This window comes from Petaurus breviceps, unplaced genomic scaffold, assembly GCF_028583685.1.
Source record: "Petaurus breviceps papuanus isolate PSGF00001 unplaced genomic scaffold, PetGlider_PUasm1.0 567, whole genome shotgun sequence".
Classification (NCBI taxonomy): Eukaryota; Metazoa; Chordata; class Mammalia; order Diprotodontia; family Petauridae; genus Petaurus; species Petaurus breviceps.
Genome location: NW_027186383.1, coordinates 9,145,128 through 9,163,159, shown reverse-complemented (window position 1 = coordinate 9,163,159; position 18,032 = coordinate 9,145,128). Strand labels below are relative to the sequence as shown.

General features: G+C 49.2%; 1 protein-coding gene across 1 annotated transcript in view; it reads left to right on the top strand.

Moving 5' to 3' along the window:
• HES6 (hes family bHLH transcription factor 6) overlaps window positions 1–4,896 on the top strand; it is a 312,570-nt gene extending 307,674 nt beyond the window's left edge. The window contains exons 2-5 of the mRNA XM_069103258.1: window positions 393–573; window positions 806–892; window positions 1,043–1,124; window positions 2,872–4,896. Of these exons, the coding sequence (XP_068959359.1) occupies window positions 393–573; window positions 806–892; window positions 1,043–1,124; window positions 2,872–3,323 (802 nt within the window). The 3' untranslated portion in view covers window positions 3,324–4,896. The remainder of the gene's footprint in view (window positions 1–392; window positions 574–805; window positions 893–1,042; window positions 1,125–2,871) is intronic.
• Window positions 4,897–18,032: the final 13,136 nt, after the last annotated feature.

Sequence of the window (18,032 nt, the reverse complement as noted above, 5' to 3'; positions counted from 1 at the left end):
GGGGGGGGTCCTAGTAGTTCCAGGGGCGCATTGCAGCTCTCCTTCTTTCCAAGTCACAACTGCCCGTCCCGCCCCTCACCCCTTCTCCTCTCTTCAGCCCATCCCTCCTTCCTCGTTCCCCCTCCGCCTCTGACTCCTTCAATTCCCTCCGTCCCACCTCCCCTTCGTCTCTCCCTTACCCTCCCCCTTTCCCTCCTCCTCCTCCTCCTTCCTTACCGCTCCCCTTTCTCGTCCCGCCCCCTGCCTCTCTTCCTTTCCTCCTCTCGCCCCGCCCCTCCCCCTGCCCCCCCATTCCCCCCTCCGACCCCCCTCTCCCCGCCCAGGTCCCCGCCCCTCCAGGTCTTCGCCCCACCCCCAGGCCCATCCCCACTGCCCCAGGCGCCCGCGAGCAGAGCTCGGGCTCTCGCCACAAAAGCCTCCTGGGCTCGGGGAGGGGTCCGGTCTTTCCGTCCGCTTCGTCCGTCTGTCTCGCCGTCCGCCCGGCTGCCAGTCATGGCCCCATCTTTCCGGCCCAGCCGAAGCCGCTCCGGGCGGGAGGAGGAAGATTTCTGGGAGGCGAAGGGAGACCGAAAGGTGAGGGGGCTCCCACCTCCACCCCACCGGGCTGGAAGGGCGCTTGGAGATCCTCTAGGGTAGTCCCGGCTTTCGGTCCTGGAGCCTGCTAGGGGCACACCACAGAGGTGGGATTCGAACCCAGGCCCTCTGGCCCAGAAACAGCCGGGGCGGGAGCAGGGGTTCCTCCAGCCCGGCCTCGGGTGCGGGGGGGCTTCACTGCGTCTCCCCCTCCCTCTCTCTCTCCCTCCAGGCCAGAAAGCCGCTAGTAGAGAAGAAGCGGAGAGCCCGAATAAACGAGAGTCTACAAGAACTGCGCTTGATCCTGGCTGACGCCGAGGTAACCAGTCCGGGGGTGGCCCCGAGGAGGGATGGATGGTCAGGGAGAGTGGGAAGAGACCGAGACTCAGGCCGAGACTGGCCTTGCCCCGGCCCATTTCCGCCCCCAGCTGCTTACCTGGTTCCCTCCCTTTCCTCTGGCCCCTGTTAGTTTCAGATGAAGATGGAGAACGCTGAGGTGCTCGAGCTTACGGTGAAGCGGGTGCAGGGCGTCCTTCAGAGCCGGTCGCTGGGTGAGTGAGCCCCCAGCCCCTGCTTTCTGGCCTTCACTATGCTTGGGAGGGCTCCCCTTCCCCACACCCCTCAGTACCCACTTCATCCCTGCCCCAGAGTGGGAGCTGGCCTGCTTCTCAGAGCCCAGCAGTCTGGTGCCCAGGGATGCCCAGGCGCCTCGGCCACAGCCTTCGCCTTCCCCTTAACCACCTGTTTCGAAGTCGGTGGGGGAGCTTGAGGCCAGGCTCTGTTCTAGGCGCTGAGATCCCGGGGTCCTAGATTTCCAGCTCCCTTCTGATGAGTGTTCTGATTTCTAGTCAAATGTACATTTTACAATGTAAATTCTTTGAGGGCAGGGGAAGGTTCTGCTTTTGCTTTGCATTCCCAACTCAGCCCTTAAGAAATGCTTGTCCATTGAGAATGATTGACCCATCGATGGGCAGGTTACTTAATTACTTCCTTATTTCAGCCCCTTTGTCAGATCGGAGATCTGGAACTGGACCGGCCCGGAGACCCCCTAGTGCCATGGCCCCCACTGGCAGTCCGGGGAAGCTTTAGAGACCCCACCTCAAATCCAGTTTTTAAGCACATAAAAATCCATATGAGTACAATTATGCTGAAATACAGTTATTGACATTTTTTTTATAAGAATAAGTTGACAGACCACAAGCAAGGAGCGCTGACCTAGCCCAGCCTCTGCCCTCGTTTTTCATATGAGAAAATGGTCCAGAAAGGTTGGGCTACTTGCTAGGGGTTATAGGGTCCCAGATCTAGATCTGGAAGGGCCCTCCAAGGCCACTCACTCAGTCCAAACTTCTCACCTCCATCTTCAGAAGCCCAGAGAGAAGCGCTCTCCAAACATCCAAAACTGCAGACTGTTGAGGGGCAGAATCCAGATGTGGACCCAGGGCATCAGACTCTAACTCTCTCCACTAGAATATGGGCAGACCTTCCTGGCTTCCTCCTCCTTCCTTCCAATGGCTACCTCTCCTTTCCCCCTGACCCCCATCTCCAAGGTTATAGCGAGTAGCGAGTTGCTTGTTGGTAGGGGTCTCCAAGCCAAAGCTGGAAGACCACTTGTTAGGGATGGTGGAGCAGGCAGGTTTTAAGGGCATGGCTTGAGGCTGAGCTGGGCTCACTAGCCCTCCTCACTCAGCACCTTGGAATTGCAAGCTTCCTCAAGGCTGAACTCAGGAACCATGTGCACTCATGCCCCCCCCCCCCCCCCCCCCCCCCCCATCTCTTTTGCAGGTGTTTTGTTCAGATCTATCTCTATATGCACGTCATGTCTTTGATAGATTGTAAACTCCTTGAGAGCAGGCAGGCATGCAGGGTGTTGCTTCTGACCTTGTATTCCCAGGGTCTGACCTGGAGTAGATGCTTTAAAAAAAGCTTGTAAGTTGATTGAGGGTGGGATGGGTGGGATGGCTGCTCCTTAAATACAAGGGACAGTTCTAGCTCTGTCTTTGCGCTGCAGAGCCTGGTCTGGAGCCTTGCATGCAGTGTAGGGGAGTGCTAATGGAGACTTGTCAGCTGACTGAGTCTGGAAGCTTCTCCTCCCTCTCTCTTCCACCATGGCCCTTGGCTGATCAGTGAGACCCAGGCCCCTGGGGGGGGCGGGGGGGAATCGAGGCTGGCTTTCAAGCTCCTTTCCCTGCCTGTAGAGGGAGGCCGTGTGTGTGTGTGTGCACACGCGCACACACACACGCTCTTCCCCTCTGTCTTTCTCACTTTCTGAGCCTGTCTTTCTCCTGTGCCTGCCTGCAGAATCAGACAAGCTCCATCGGGAGGCCAGTGAACGCTTTACAGCAGGCTACATTCAGTGCATGCATGAGGTACATACCTTCGTCTCTACCTGCCCAGGCATTGATGCTGCCATTGCTGCTGAGCTCCTCAACCACCTGCTGGAGTCCATGCCCCTCAACGAAGGTGCCAGCTTCCAAGCCCTGCTGGGAGATGTTCTGGGGGAGGCTGCAGCTGCTGGACCTGGGGGTGGCCTGTGGCCTGGGGGAGATGGCCTGGGCTCCCCTGGGGGCCCCTTGTCCCCACTACCCAGCCCTCTGTCCTTGTCACCTAGTGAGGACATTTGCTCTGACCTCGAAGAAGCCTCAGAGGTAGAACTGAGCCAGGTGGCCCAGGAAGGGCTGGATGCTGCCCTCTGCATCCCCAGTGGCCTGGCTTCCTCTGCTGTTTCCAAGTGCATGTGGAGACCTTGGTGATGAGCTGAGGGAGGGGAGCTCCCCGAGCTGCCTCATGGGTGCAAGGGGGATGGGATGAACCTGGCTGGCTCCCCTTCCCTCTTCTCTCCCTCCCGCTCCTCCTCCTTCCTTTCCCTGGCCTCCTGCTACAGGTCTGGGCTGTACACATTGACTGGATCCTAGATCTGTGTGTCCCTCTGTCTGTCCAGGATCTGAGATTGCAGACATGCAGAATAGGTGGCCAGAGGCTTGATAGGCCTGTACAGTTGAACTCCCCCTATGCCCTTTGTGTGTTGGGGGCATTTCATTTTGTATATTTTTCTTTAGCTTTTCTTGGTTCCACCTTTTTCTTGGGGGGGAGGGAATAGGGGACCAGTAGCAGCCCAGAAAAGGGCCCGGTTTAAAGTTAGTTCCTACTACCACCACCCCAAAGTCAAGGTCTAGGAGTCTGCTACCTTTTTCTGCTTGTGATAGGGCATCAGACAAGGGGCTGTGGTCTGGGGCAACTGGGAAACTTAGAAACCTGTGAACTGACTTAATTTTACACATCACCCAAGTGTCCTAGAGAAGGAAGCACACAAAATCCCAGCCAAGGCTTGGTATTTACTTACTAGTCACTTATTTAGTCAGTCAACAAACAGTACCTATTTTGTGCTGAGTTGAGGGAGGTAGAGGGTAATGGCAAAGGCCCCACCCATTAAAAGTCTACTGATGGATAGGGTCCTATGTTCTTTTTTCCTGCCATTAGTGAAGGGCAAGGCTAGAGAAAGTGGAAAAGAAAAGGGGGAGACACACAATGCCACCCCCCCCCAGGGCAGGGGACTTGGTGAGAAAAGAGCCTTTTGAGTGGTTTGCATTTGGCAGACTTTGAAATAGTATATCTTAGGGTACTACCAACTTTAAGACATTTTTCTTTTAATAAAAAAAAAATGGAGCGTATAGGCTTTGGGAGTGTGGTTGGTCCTCTTAAGAAATTGTATTCATCATTGGATATGTGTCTTTGGTTGAGGAAACACTGAAAGACTCAGCACTTATTTCCTACACAAGGGATGTTGTGAATATGTTGGAACCAAATGTTATCTTTTTGAAATTTTAATGCTCAGCGTTAGCTCAGAGAAAACAATGTCTTGCTGGAGGAAGCCCCCTGGGAGGAGGCATTCATAGGGTCTCAGACTGTAACAGCATCCCTCCAGCCTTACTTAGTAGCAAGGTCCAGCGCTTCTACCTTTGTTTTGGGATGCCCAGGAAGGGCCAACCTCTGCCTTGAAACTTACTGCATTCTGTGCCTATCTCTGTGCTCTTCCCAAGATAGAGGCCCAGAGAACTGTGTGTGTCTCTGTACAAGGATTCTGGGAGTTTGCCAACACAGGTAGGGAGCAGGGATGGGCTAACTCAAAGGGGGGGAGGTTTTGAGCATTCAGTGAAGTCCTGCCATTGCAAATCTCTCCAAAGAAGGACTTGAACACTAACCAGGATTCAAACATGGCGGCCTGGTTTGTTTTACCCAACATCTTTGGCCCTGGGATAACTGTCTTAGGGGCCATAAGTTGGTGTTGTGAAAGAGACTTTGGAATAATAAAATGAATATGAAACTTATTCACCCTTTTGGGTTTGGAATCTTCTTTAAGTAAAGGTCGATCTTGGACCTTCCCCTACCACGTGGTTGTCCAGTTGTGCAGAATTCTCTTAAAGAAGGCAGTGGGGGATGGACAGGGGCCCAGCTCCCCTTAGACAAGTGAGATTTGATGGAGAAGCCTTTTACTTTAGAGAGGATGGTGGGGTTTGATGTGCAAATTAAGTGGGACTTTGAAGGTTTCCTGCCCCTGGCCAGAACTCAAGCCCACAGGATCTATGGATATCTGACCCCCTTCTACCCTTTGATCTTTAGGCATCCTCCTGGCCACCCTTTGTTTTACACAGTAAGAAACTGAGGCCTCAGAAGGGAGGTGACCTGTACAATATCACAGAGGTAGAGCTAGAAGAAGATCCCAGGTCTTCTGACCCCATGCCCAGTGTTTTTCTATTACTCCAAGAAAGGGTCGTGAGGGAGGGAGAGGCTTGAATTCTGACTTCAGAGGTTGTGAGATCTCATCAGTCTCTTCCTCTGTAAAATGGGGGATGGGAAGTTGCCCTCAATGGCCTCTACGGTCCTTCTAAATCAAAGAATCAACGTGGGTTCCATGGAACCTTTAGGGGATCTGTGAAATGGGATGGGAAAAAATTTTCACTAATGTTCAATAGAAATCGAGTATTTCCTTCAATTATTCAAAAACACGATTCTGAGAAGGGGTGTGTAGGCTTCCCCAGATATCTGATCAACAAGCATTTATTAAACACCTACTATGTGCTAGGCACTGGGCTAAGCATTAGGGATGTAAGAAAAGGCAAAAAAAAGGGGGGTAAGGGGAGACAGCGTACCAACAGCTATAGACTGGATCATTCGGAAGCAGTCCCCCGAAAGGAACTAAGATAAGGGAGGGTTGGAAAATGGGGACGTGTGTGTGGGGGGGTGGTAGATGACTAGTGCTACGGCATAGGGTGGCCAGACTACCCAAGGGATCCAGGACAGACAAGTCTAAGGACACCTGCGCTAAACTGATGGGATCTGGTCCTAAATGAGTCTTGTTCGTCTTCAAAGAGGTTCATTGGCTCGAAAATGAGATGGGGTCACAGTCATCCCTTCCCAATGACTTGGCTCTGCCCCTGTCTGAGGTGACCTTGGCCAAGTCACTTGGTCTCTGGGCCTTGGTGGTGTCATCTGCAAAATGAAGGGGCTGGATTCAGTAACCAAGAAGACCACATCCAGTTGCGAGTCTGTGGCCCTGTGACCTCAGGTGTGCTGGTGCGGTTTTTGCAGTGAGGTGGAAGAACCTAAGATGTATTTGCTTCTCTAGGGGGAGGGGGCAGAGCAAATGATGCACACAAAAAGAAGGTACAAAGCACAAAACTTTAAAAAGCCCACAGAAGGGAACAGAAATAAGCTCAGAAGTGGCAATTATTGTATTCCTCGTCTGAAATTTTAGAGCTGCTTTCTGAAAACTGAGAGAAAGTTGACTTCCATATCCAGCCTTTTTGATTCATTGTATACTGAAATGTCCAGGTTTGGGTGGGTGAGTTCATACTCTCATTTGAAAGAAGAATAAATAGAAGTTTTACGGGGCAGGCTTGGTCTCAGGATATGGGTGGTGGGAGGGGACTGGGGGAGCAGTGTGGGCTGGGGTCTGGAAGGCCTTTCCTGGGGCTCATCTGACCCACTGATGACCCTGCTCCTCTTACTGATGGCGCCCTTCCCCTGTCTCCAGCCCTGGGACATACTGCACAACAGCCAAACTCACAAGCCCCTTTAGTTCCTGCCCCCAGCTCCAGCTCAGTTTCCCAGCTCTACAGCTCTGATGATCACTGTTTGACCAGCCATTTCTAGTTGAAACAATTAAACATTTCGAATTTGAGGGTGGGATTGGATGTGTGTGTGTTTATGCTCATGGAGTTACGAATTTGTAATAATAATAATGAAAGCTAATATTTCTATAACACCTACTGTGTGCCAAGTACTGTGTTAAGTGCTTCACATAGATCTCATCAGAACCTCACCTCAGCCTTGGGAGGCAGATTCTATTATTGTCCCTATTTTACAGATGAGGAAACTGAGAGAGAGGTAAGTGACCTGCCCAAGATACCACAGCTAGTAAGTGTCCGAGGCCATATTTGAACTCAGGTCTTCCTGCCCCCAGGCCCAGTGCTCTACCCATTTGGACACCTTCCTGCTGGCCCCAGCCAGATTTTTACCTTTTCCTCTCACTGTGACCTCCCTTCTCTCACCTTCAGGTTTTTAATCCGTAAAATGGGGGCATTGGTTTCATTGCCCCTGTGTCCCCCCAGCTGTAACTGTCTGGCCCTTGGGCCTCTGTAGCCTCTACTGTAAAAACAAAGGGGCCAGATTCGGGAGAGGTGCAGAGGACTCCTCTGGGGAGGCTGCCAGGCTTTCGGTGGCTAGGACCTTAGGGGAGCCAGTGGGGACCTTCTGACTGTCCAGTCCTTTTCTCCTCCACTAGACCCTAATGGCCTTGAGAGCAGAAACTTCTCTAGTTCCCCTGGGGTGGGACATGACTTGGTGCAATGGGGTGAACACGTTGCATCCGGACTTTGCGCCGCCATCCAGAGGCATCACCTTAGGCAAATTATTTAATCTCCTGCTGCATACCAGCAGGCATGAAAAGTTCCTCACCCTGTCGCAGCTGGACATTCTTTTGTAATGGAGACTCGAGGGCAAAGTGAACCTTGGGCCAACAAAAGGGACTCCTTCTTGATTGGGCCTTCCTTAAAATCCAGTAAAGGCCTGGGGCTAGAGCCTGTTGGGCCCCCAGGAGTGTGGAAGAAGGGGAGGGTAGCTGCTTCCCAGAACTTTGACTTCCCTCCTCTTCCTGGCAGCCGTAGTGACCGTCAGATCTTTGACCCTCCCACACCTTGAGGGCAGCCCAGCAGAAGAGGGTAGGGGTGGAGGTATGAGAGATCCTGACCCAAGGCTGGCCTGTGGGGTGGGGGAAGGAAAAGGTGAATGGGGATCTTCCTGGAGGGGAAGGGCCTTACTGAAGATGGAGTCCTGGTCCTTCATTTTCACTTTCCTTAATACAGGAAGAATGTATGGAGTAAGGGAAAGAATGAGGAACTTTGACTCAAAGGACCTGGGTTTAAATCCTGCTTTTACTTTTTACTATGTGACCTTGATCAAGTCCTTTCCATTTCCTGGGCCTCAATTTCCCCTCCTCTAAACTGAGAGGGTTGGTCTAGAGCATCAGTTTCCAAAATGTGGTCCATGGACCCCTGGGAGTTCCTGAGACCTTTCAAGGGTTTCTTGATGTCAAAACTATTCTCATTAACAATGCTAAGACAGTATTTGCCCATTAAAATACTCCTCTCTTTTCCAACTGCATACCTGTGGAATATTTTGATAATTTCCATAAATTACATAAATATGGAAAATACCATATTTTCTTCATAGACTTCAACCAAAACAACAAACCCAAACAGAGTGAATGCAGAAGCAGATGGGAGAATCCAGCCAGATATTAACATGATTTGCAATGATGCATAAAACATCTCCTCTCTTCTCATGAAGTCTTTTGTTTCAGAAATTCTAGTTATCATAAAATAAATTATTTATGTTAACATGCAATGGTTTCATTGTTGTCATTTGAAATCAATATTTTAAAATGTAGGTGTTATAATTTCTGCTATGTTAAATATCAATAGATATAACCCACATAAAAAGAGAAGCTCTTGGGGATCCTTAATCATTTTTTAGAGGGTAAAGGGGACCTGAGACCACAAAGTGTGAGAGCTACTTTACTAGATGATATCTATGTCCCCTTCTAACTCTCATGTAGATTTAGCTTTGAAGATTTTGAGCTGGCAGGGGAAACTGAGGTTCAGAGAGTGGGAGGGACTCACCTAGGGTCATTATGGTAATAAGTACCAAAGGGAGAATTTTAACCCAGTGCCTCTGAGACCTCATTCAGACCTCCTTCCACTGAACTACACCAAGTCCTTTGAGAGTGTATTTGAATTTTTAAAAAAAGGCATTTGGAACCACGACTGGTTGTCAGAATGTGGATGCGGCTTATAATGTATTTTAATGGATAGAGCAGTGGGCTTAGTCAGAAAGAAATGGATTTAAATGCACCCTTCTATACTTCCTGCTTATACAATCCCGGGAAGTCACTTGCTTCTTTGAATTCAATTTTCCTGTAGAAGAGGGATAAGAATACCTACCTGTCAGGATGATGGGAAGGAGCAAATGTAATGTAAACAACATAGTTGGCAAAATTTAACATCCGCTGTTATTGTTGTTACTAATATGTCCAACATTTGAATATAAATATAATTTATATTATAAGAAATAACAAAGAAAAGCAATGACTAAACCAACATAAGTTTAAAAAAATCACTAAATAGAAGACAAAGTTGGAATAATGATGGGGCAGGATGTCCCCCCGCCATTTCTGTTCTAAAGAACAGATAATGATACAGCCACCCCTCCTCTCAGCACAGAAGTGGGAGAGTCTACGGGGAAAGAAACAGTGTCAGGTCTCCATATGGCTGTTGGCACTTAACAGATTTTTCTTTTTCTACATGACACAGAAAAGCATCTGACCATTGGTCACTGCAGTGTCCAATGGTGAAGCTGAGAGGTGGTGGCCCATAGGTGGGAAATGTGGTATACTTTGTCAGTAAGGGCCTGGGGGTGGTCAGTTTCACTCACCGAACTACTTTGTTACAAGAGATGGCTTTATGGCCCCTGAGGAAGGAAGGGGGATGGCTCTGGGAAGTGACAACAATGTATCAAAAAGGGCATTGATGTAACACTTTTCTTTGTTACAAGTATTCTGAGCATGGTGGGGGATGGAGGGACTGTCCTATCATCAAAGAAGAGATTCAGTTCTTGGGGGTTTGTAAGAAGACAAAATTGGGATGATATGAAAACCCTATTTGGAAACAAACAAGGTCTTAGCCTGAAGTCTGGATTCCACCTTTCTCGGGGTGGGAGTGGGATTCCTAAAATCGGCTCTGAGAGCCTTATCCACCTGTATGACTTTGGACAAGTCTCAACCTCCCGGGCCTCAGTTTCCACCTCTGTAAAAATGAAGACCTTGGACAAGGTGGCTGCTAGTTCCATCTAGCTCTGTGGACTGTGAAGGGGACACGGTGCTCCCTGGACTTACAGAAGTCCTAAAAAGGAAAAGCAAGAGCCCTTCTGCCTTTCCTGGCTCCCATCCCCCAGCCTCCATGCTCTGGAGTCTGCCCAGGTGTATGCTTGTGTGGCCTGGTTCCTTCCCCAAACAAGAGTCTCCTTTGATGGAGGCATGTGGGCCCCAGTGACTGGGGCTGGGCAAGAAGGTGTCAGTTCTGACAAGGGGCTGCTAAAGGCAGGAAGCCCCCCAGCCTGGCAAGGCCAGCTGCCCTGGGAGCCCTTCCTTTTGGCTCTTTGATGTAGCCCAGAGGCTGAGCCTGGCCCTGGGGATTGTGGGAGATCCCAGATGCTGCCGGGGAAGGGAGCTGAGAAGCCTCCAGCCCAACCTCCTCACTTAACAGAGGAGGAAACTGAGGCTGGAGGAGCAGTGAAATAACTTGCTGGAGGTCAAAGAGTCTGCCTTCCAAGTCTATAACTTGGTGGTTTGGTTGTCCTGTAGCCGGAGAGGTCAGAGGTAACCCAGCCAACTCCCCTCATTTTGCAGACAAGGAGGGAGAAGACCTGATTTGGCCAGTGTAACACAGTAAATGGCAGTCAGGAATTTGAACTCATCCCCTGACCACAGAATCAGAGGCCCAGGCCTCTCCTTTGACAACCTCAGCAAAGTCCTTGGAGTAAATTGAGTGAAAGGGGAGTTTTCTGCTCTGAGGCACTACTGGAGAGGGAGGAAGGAGGAGGGTGGTGGCCCCACAAATGCCAAGGGGAGAAGTCCTGTCTGGATGACTCCATTTCTCCAACACACGGCTTTTATTAAACAGCTGCGCATTTCTGTCGTTGCTCACAGGTGTAGGAAGGGCCTGCACCCCAAAGTCCCAGGAGAGGGATTTGTTTACAATCATTTAGAGGCATGAAACACAAAGGAGAGCAGCTCTCCAGGATGGAGGTCATGTTGATTTTTTCTTCTGCCACAAATGCCCCTGATCTGGAGACCCCTCACTCATGGAAGATTTGCTTCAGGAGTGATGGATGGAAGGAAGTACTATCTCTCAGATATCTAGAGAAAGATCTAGTACTTTCAAGAAGTCTTGGACAGGACCACCCTCTATCTACCAAGCCCTGTCTACCATGCCTGGTGAGCCTGGCCTCGGGGCTTTGGGAGCAAGCTCCAAGGCAGGGAAGGGTTGGGCTGGGGAGAGGGAGCAGGGGGAGCTAGAGGAAGCCAGAGGCAGGGCTTGGGCTGGGCTGGGCTGGTTGGAATGTCCTCAGGCCTCAGTGCCCAGGTCCTGGTACTTCCCCTGCTGGTGTGGACAAGCATCCTGCCCAACGCAAAGAGAGGCTCCAGGCCAGGTTGGGGGACCCCCAGCTGAATCCCTGTAAGGACTGAAAGAGACAATTAAGGAACTAGGTCCCCAGCACCTTTTCCATCCATTCCCAGAGGAGCAGCAGGCCTTGGACCTCGTACACAGACTGAATTTAGTCCAGCCTTCAGACCACCTCCCCCCCTCAGAGTCTGTGCCACCAGAGGACATAAAGGGAGAGAACTGCAGACAAAGGGCAGGGTGGCCCCCAGAGGAACAGGCCCAGACTCAGGTGCCTCTGCCCAAGCTGTAGCCCTGGCTCTGCCCAGCTTTGGGGACTTCACTTTCCTCATTTGATAAATGGGTTAATGATACTTCACTACCAACCCACCTAAAGAGTCTATAAGCCTCTAAGGAGATACCAAGTGGGAAGCTACCTCCAAAAGCTGTAAGAAACATGGATTTATATCTCTGGTGTGTGAATGTGTATAGAGGGCGGGGCTTGGACTTAGGAAGACCCAGCCTACCCAGGGGACTTTGGCCTGTCAAATGAGGGGCTCCTTCCAGCTTTAAATCTGAGTACTTGGGACTATAATTGTATGTACAGTACCTGGCACACAGTAGGTGCTTATACACAGCCTGGATGGCAGGCGAAAACTGTAGCAGCAAAGGAGCTGCCCAGTGGGTTGGTCTACACTGGCTCTCTACCGCCACCTAGTGCTCAAAGGCTGAATGAGGTAACCATTCAAGGAGCACAGACCAGAGCAGGAAAGGCCAATGGGCTGTTCTTTGTGGAGTCAGGTCCTGGGCTTCATGGGATCTTAGCTTTAGAGCTAAGGGGGACCAACATTCAGATCAGGGGTGGGGAACCTGAGGCGTCGAGGCTACATGCGGCCTTCTAAGTCCTTGGGTGCAGCCTTTTGAATGGATCCAAGTTTGACAGAACAAATCCTTTTATGAAGGGGATTTGTGGCCTCCAGGCTGCAGGTTCCCCAGCCCTGATTTAAACCAGTCCTCTCCTTTGACAGATGAGCAAACTGAGGCCTAGAGAAAGGCAGTGACTTGGGATCATAACAGTGGAAGGAGCCTTAAAGGCCGACAAGTCTGCTCCTCTCATTTTACAGATAAGGAAACTGAGGCCCAGAGGAAAAGTGACTTACCCAAAGTCACGCTGGGAATCAATGGCAGAACTGTGGTCTTTCTGACTATATGCCCAGCACTATGGCCACTCCAGTTCAATTGAATTACAAGAATGAAGCCAGATCTCATCCCAGATCTCCTAGGTCAGGGTCTCTGCTGCCCCAGCGATCACACTTCCAGTTTCTCCCAGCAGCCCATACCCAGAACAGTCCTCATGCCTGGTAAGAGCCTTCCCACTGGCCCTGGAGGCCTCCCTCCCTCTTTTGGAGGCTTTGAGGATGTCTCACAGCCCTTGCCAAGAAGCAGGCCCATATCCATTGCTCCAGAGGAAACTGAGGAAAATGTCCTGCCAGACCTCAGAGGGCATGTTCAGGCAGAAGGGTAGCTGGGGGGGGGGGGCATTTCATCCAATCAATCAATGAATTCATCAACATTTATTAAGCACATACTATGTACCAGATACCGTGCCTACTATGTTCCAGGCAAAAGACCTCTCGACCTCTTTCAGCTGGTCCCAGCAGCTGTGAATCCTTCCCAGCCTTTATCAACTGCTGGCAGAAATACAACCTTTTAAAAAAGATGTCTTTGTTTATTGTGAATTTAACAAATTGAAGAGTTTCAATATGCAAGGAGAGAAAGGAGGATTGTATGTGAAAGTGTAAAGTGGGGCTTCAGTCTGAAGCACTGCCATTACCCAGGACTCCAAGGGAGCCTCCCTAAGCCCCATTGTCTTTGTATCAGCAGAGCCCAAGGAAGAGGAGGGAAAAGAGGAGGAGGAGAAAAGAGAGGAGGAGGAGGAAAGAGAGGAGGAGGGAAGAGAGGAGGAGGGAAGAGAGGAGGAGGAGGAAGTCACCTGCCTCCTGGGGTCAGGTATTGTTACTGTTTGGTCATGTCTGACCCTTCATGAGCCCACTTGGGGATGAAGAGAGAAAAGGTCATAAGAGGCAGTGTGGAGAGGCCCTTCTAAAAGCCTGGACTACAGCTGGAGGCTCCTCAGCAGATGGGGAAACTGAGGCTCAGAGGGGACCACCCCTCAACCCAAAGAACTGCTGTGCCTTTGGATCTACTGCTGATCCACAATAAGAAAACTGAAAGTACAGAAACACCTGGCCGTGTAACCTTGAGCAAGTTACTTAACCCCAATTGCTTAGGGGCGGCCAGGTGGCTCAGCAAGTAAGAGCATCGGCCCCAGTGTCGGGATGACCTGGGGATCAAATCTGGGCTCAGATACTTAGCACCACACCCAGAAATAACTGGCCATGTAACTCTTGAGCAGGTTACTTAACCCCTATTGCTAAAAAAAAAACAAACCTGAAAGTAATGGAAAGGAAAAAGTTAGATGGATTACAAATACAGGTATGAGCTCAATTTTTCACAGATGGGGAAGTTACAACCATCCTTAAAAAGGAGAGCTGTGAACTTGTTATTCAAATTCAATATAACTTGAACCCATTATTTTCTCTGTCTCTGTCTGTCTCTGTCTCTCTGTCTGTCTCTGTCTCTCTGTCTCTGTCTCTCTCCATTTTCACTAACAAATGCCTAGGACTGTTTTATGATACCCGAAGAAACATTTTTGGCCCAAACTGAGAAGTTTCCAAAGATACTCTGATATACGTGTTTTGGTTCTGCCAGCTCCCCTCCACAACCCTGAAGAATGGGATTCAAAATTCAGCAGAGATTCCTGGGAGATAATTTACCCATAATTCCAGTTCACAACCCATCAAACACTGTCACACGTCACCACCAGAGCTCAAAGCACTTGCAAACCCCAGATTGAGAAGATTCATTGTAGAATGATCATGACTAAAGCTCAGATCACTTCCTCAGGTACACACTTTACAGGAATTAGTGTTGCCATTAACACTTGGTTGTTTTCCCTACTGCAGAGTTCAAATCTCTTTGTCTGTGTATACCTAAGCATACTGAAATATCATACTCAAATATCAGACCAACTACTTAACAAAACTGGGTGACACTTTTTGGAATCTCTAAGCTTTTCTCTAGTACAAAACCCCATCCTTTTTAACATCCGTGTTCTTCAGCAATGTTTGTGATCAGACACTTCAGAATCTAAAATATTACCCAAACTTTTGTTGGCTAGAGTTTTCAAACTTACTCCTTAACACCAAAGTACAGGAATTAAGTGGTAACTGTCAAATCAGGGTAGCTGCCTCCTTTCACGCCCACCTCTTCATGGCCCCACTTTCTCAGAGCGGTGGGAGTGGGAAGAAAAGTGAGATCAGCAGCATTAATTTCCTAGTAGTAGCAAGTGCTTAGTTACAGAAATAAACATTTTAAAAGACATTCTTGTAGGAAGGTCTCATTGATAAAGGACAAAATTGTATTTTGCTCTTTATTTAAATCTGTAGGAAGGAAGGCATTCACCTCACCTGTGACTTTTTAAAAATATATAGATTTTGTTTTCACTTTAATAAATTTTTCTGTTTGGGTCAGAACATTTTCTCTTATATCAAATGTGAAAAGAGCTGAATAGAGGACCTAAAATAGCAGGGGAAAAGTAATGTAATTTTTAGAAAGACATTTTTTTTTAACTTCAAATGAAGTATATATCAGGTGGACTAGGTGGCAAAGGAGACAGAGTGCTGGGTCTACAGTTAGGAAGATTCACCTTCTTGAGTTCAAATCTGATCTCAGACACTCACTAGCAGTGTGACCAGAGGCAAGTCACTTAACCCTATTTACCTCAGTTTCTTCATCTGTCAAATGAGCTGGAGAAGGAAATGGCAAACCACTTTGGTATCTTTGCCAAGAAAACCCCCCAAAATGGGGTCACAGAGAGTCAGACATGACTGAGAATGACTGAACAACCATGTCAGTCAGATCAAGAGCGGACCTTTAGAAACTGCAAAGCTTGGGAAACATCTTCAATGACCTGAAGTTGCATTTTGGGAGTCCTGTCAAGAATGTCAGAAATCTCCTCTCCACCAGCTGTTACAGAGCAAAGATTTTCAGGACTGCTGGATTCTGAAACATAAGAAAACGGCCCTCATTTGTGAGATTCGATTCAACCCATTGCAATAACTCCATGGTACAACAGTGATTTCATGGGCCACCTTTGTTATTCAATAGAAAACATTTTCTTTTTAGCCTTTAAATTATGGGCAAATTACCATGGCCTCTTGGTACAGAACTTGAAGGAAAGAAATCATTTCCTCAAATGAAATTAAGCGACATTTGCACTTCAATTTAAAATTACAGTCCATTTGGTTGATGCTGTATTTCTTTTCTTTTGGTATCTGATGCTTGCTGGGGAATAGATTCCAACTCTGAAACTATGAAAAAGAATAGTGAATATTTGGGAAGCTGAGAGATTTTCAGAATGATAAAATATTGTCAAAATTGTCTGCTTTAAAAGTCTAGAAATATCTTGTATTCCTGCAACAAATGCATGGTACAGACATTGCAGAGAACATGCTGGGGGAATAATTGTGAAAATGGGAACTTACACTACAAGCAACCGGGTGAGCAGTTTACTTGTCTAAGTTCATTTTTTTTTTTTTTTTTGCTTTTTGGAGGGCAATTGGGGTTAAGTGACTTGCCCAAGATCACACGGCTAGTTTTTGTGTGTGTGTTGTGTCTGAGGCTGGATTTGAACTCAGGTTCTCCTGACTCCAGGGCTGGTGCTCTGCCCACTGCAACATCTAGCCGCCCTTTAGCTTCATATTTTGGATGGAAATAGGCAATATTTAAATGTAGTGCTGCTGGTGGTGTTCAGTCATGTCTGACTCACTGTGGTCCCATCTGGGGTTTTCTTGGCAGAGATACTGGAGTAGTTTGCCATTTCCTTCTCCAGCTCATTTGACAGATGAGGAAACTGAGGCAAACAAGGTTTAGTGACTTGCCCAGGGTCACCTGCTAGGAAGTGTCTGAGGCCAGGTTTGAACTCAGGGAGATGAGACTTCCTGACTCCAAGCTGGCACTTTATCCACCATGTCACCTAGCAGCCCATGTAAACTTTGTGCTGCTACTAGCTCATCAATAAAAGGGATGAGGGAACTGGATTTGAAGTCAGAGGTCTGGGTTCAAATCCTACCTTTGCCACTTGCTACCTCTATGATCTTGGGCAAGTCATTTCACTCCTGGGCTTCAGTTTCCTCATCTATAAAATGAGGGAGGGCTGGGTTAGGTGACCTCTGAAGTCTTTCCAGCTCTTGATCTACAGTCTTATGATTTAGAAAGGCTACCTAGTCCAGACCCTTTGTTCTACAAATGAGGAAACTGAGGCCCAATAAAATCAATCGACTTACTCAAAGTAACACTAGCAGTAAGCTTTCAGAGCCAGGATTGGAACCCAGGTCATAGAATCATAGATCAAGAACTGAAAGGGACTTCAGAGCCAGGGAGTTTTCCACAAAGCAAAACCCCTCAGGGTGATCTCCTGGGGCCTAGCCCATCCCTCAGAATGTTCTCCTGGGGGGGGGGGGCTAGCTAGCCCCTCAATCAATGAATCAGGTAGATTTTTAAATACCTACTACTTGTCACCACCAAGGAGGTTTTCTGCTTCATTCCAGGGATCCTCACTTCTTCTGACGCAACAGTAATTTTCTCAACTCTTGGGAAGCAAGGCAGGTCGGAGGAGAGCCCTGGGCATGCGGGGCAAACATTAGCTGTATCCTCCTTCTCCCAAGGGAAGGGAAGGGAGTTTCTGGGAGCCAGTGGTATGCTGCAGTCTGCTCTATGGCTCTAGAGAACTGATTGTTAAATTTGCAGTGTTATAGTCACACCTCCTAAACTGACAAACCTACAGATCAGAGCTTGGTTTATCATTTTGTGGGTTGTCTAGACTTAGGAAAGTGAAGGAGGAAATGGTGGTAATGTAAGCTAAATGTAAAAAGTGCACTGGGAGCTAGGTTATTAAGCGCTGACCAGCTCAGCCCGCTTGGCCCCTATTGGAAACACTAAGCCCAGGCACCAAAGGCTGCTGGCTTACCCATGGCTTCACAGGACCTCAGCTAAACTTTGGGCACCGGGAAGGACTTGAGTAGGAGAGTCCAGAATGACAGTGCTGGGAGGGCCTTGGAACCCAGAATGGTTGAGAGGAGGGGCCTTAGAACCAGGAATGGCAGAAAGGAGGGGCCTTGGAACCCAGAATGGTTGAGAGGAGGGGCCTTAGAACCAGGAGTGGCAAAAAGGAGGGGTCTTAAAACCCAGACTGGCAGTACTGGGAGGGGTCTTGGAATCCAGAATGGCAGGAGGAGGGGCCTTAAAGCCCCGGCTTTAACTCTGGAAGCCTTCTGACCTTCCTCTGGTGTGTGTGTGGGTGGGGGGGAACATCCCGATCTCCTGCTGCTGGCCAAGGGCCCAAAGGCGGTGATAGGCCAGGTCACACACCCAATCCTGAGTGACCCTGGGGAGCTGCCCCGCTTCCCATCCTGGTACCATGCCCCCTCTCCTTGGCACTGGGAAGTCTGTGCCCACTGCAGCCCAGGGCTGGTCAGCCTAGCCAGCATGGCTCTCCCCTGTGCTATATGGTGGGGACAGGGGATGGATGAAGAGATGGGCTGCACATCCCGGGGGCTTCCGGGAATCTCTCCCTCCCATCCCTCCTCTATCCTGGCCAACACTCCTCCCCCCCCCCCCCCC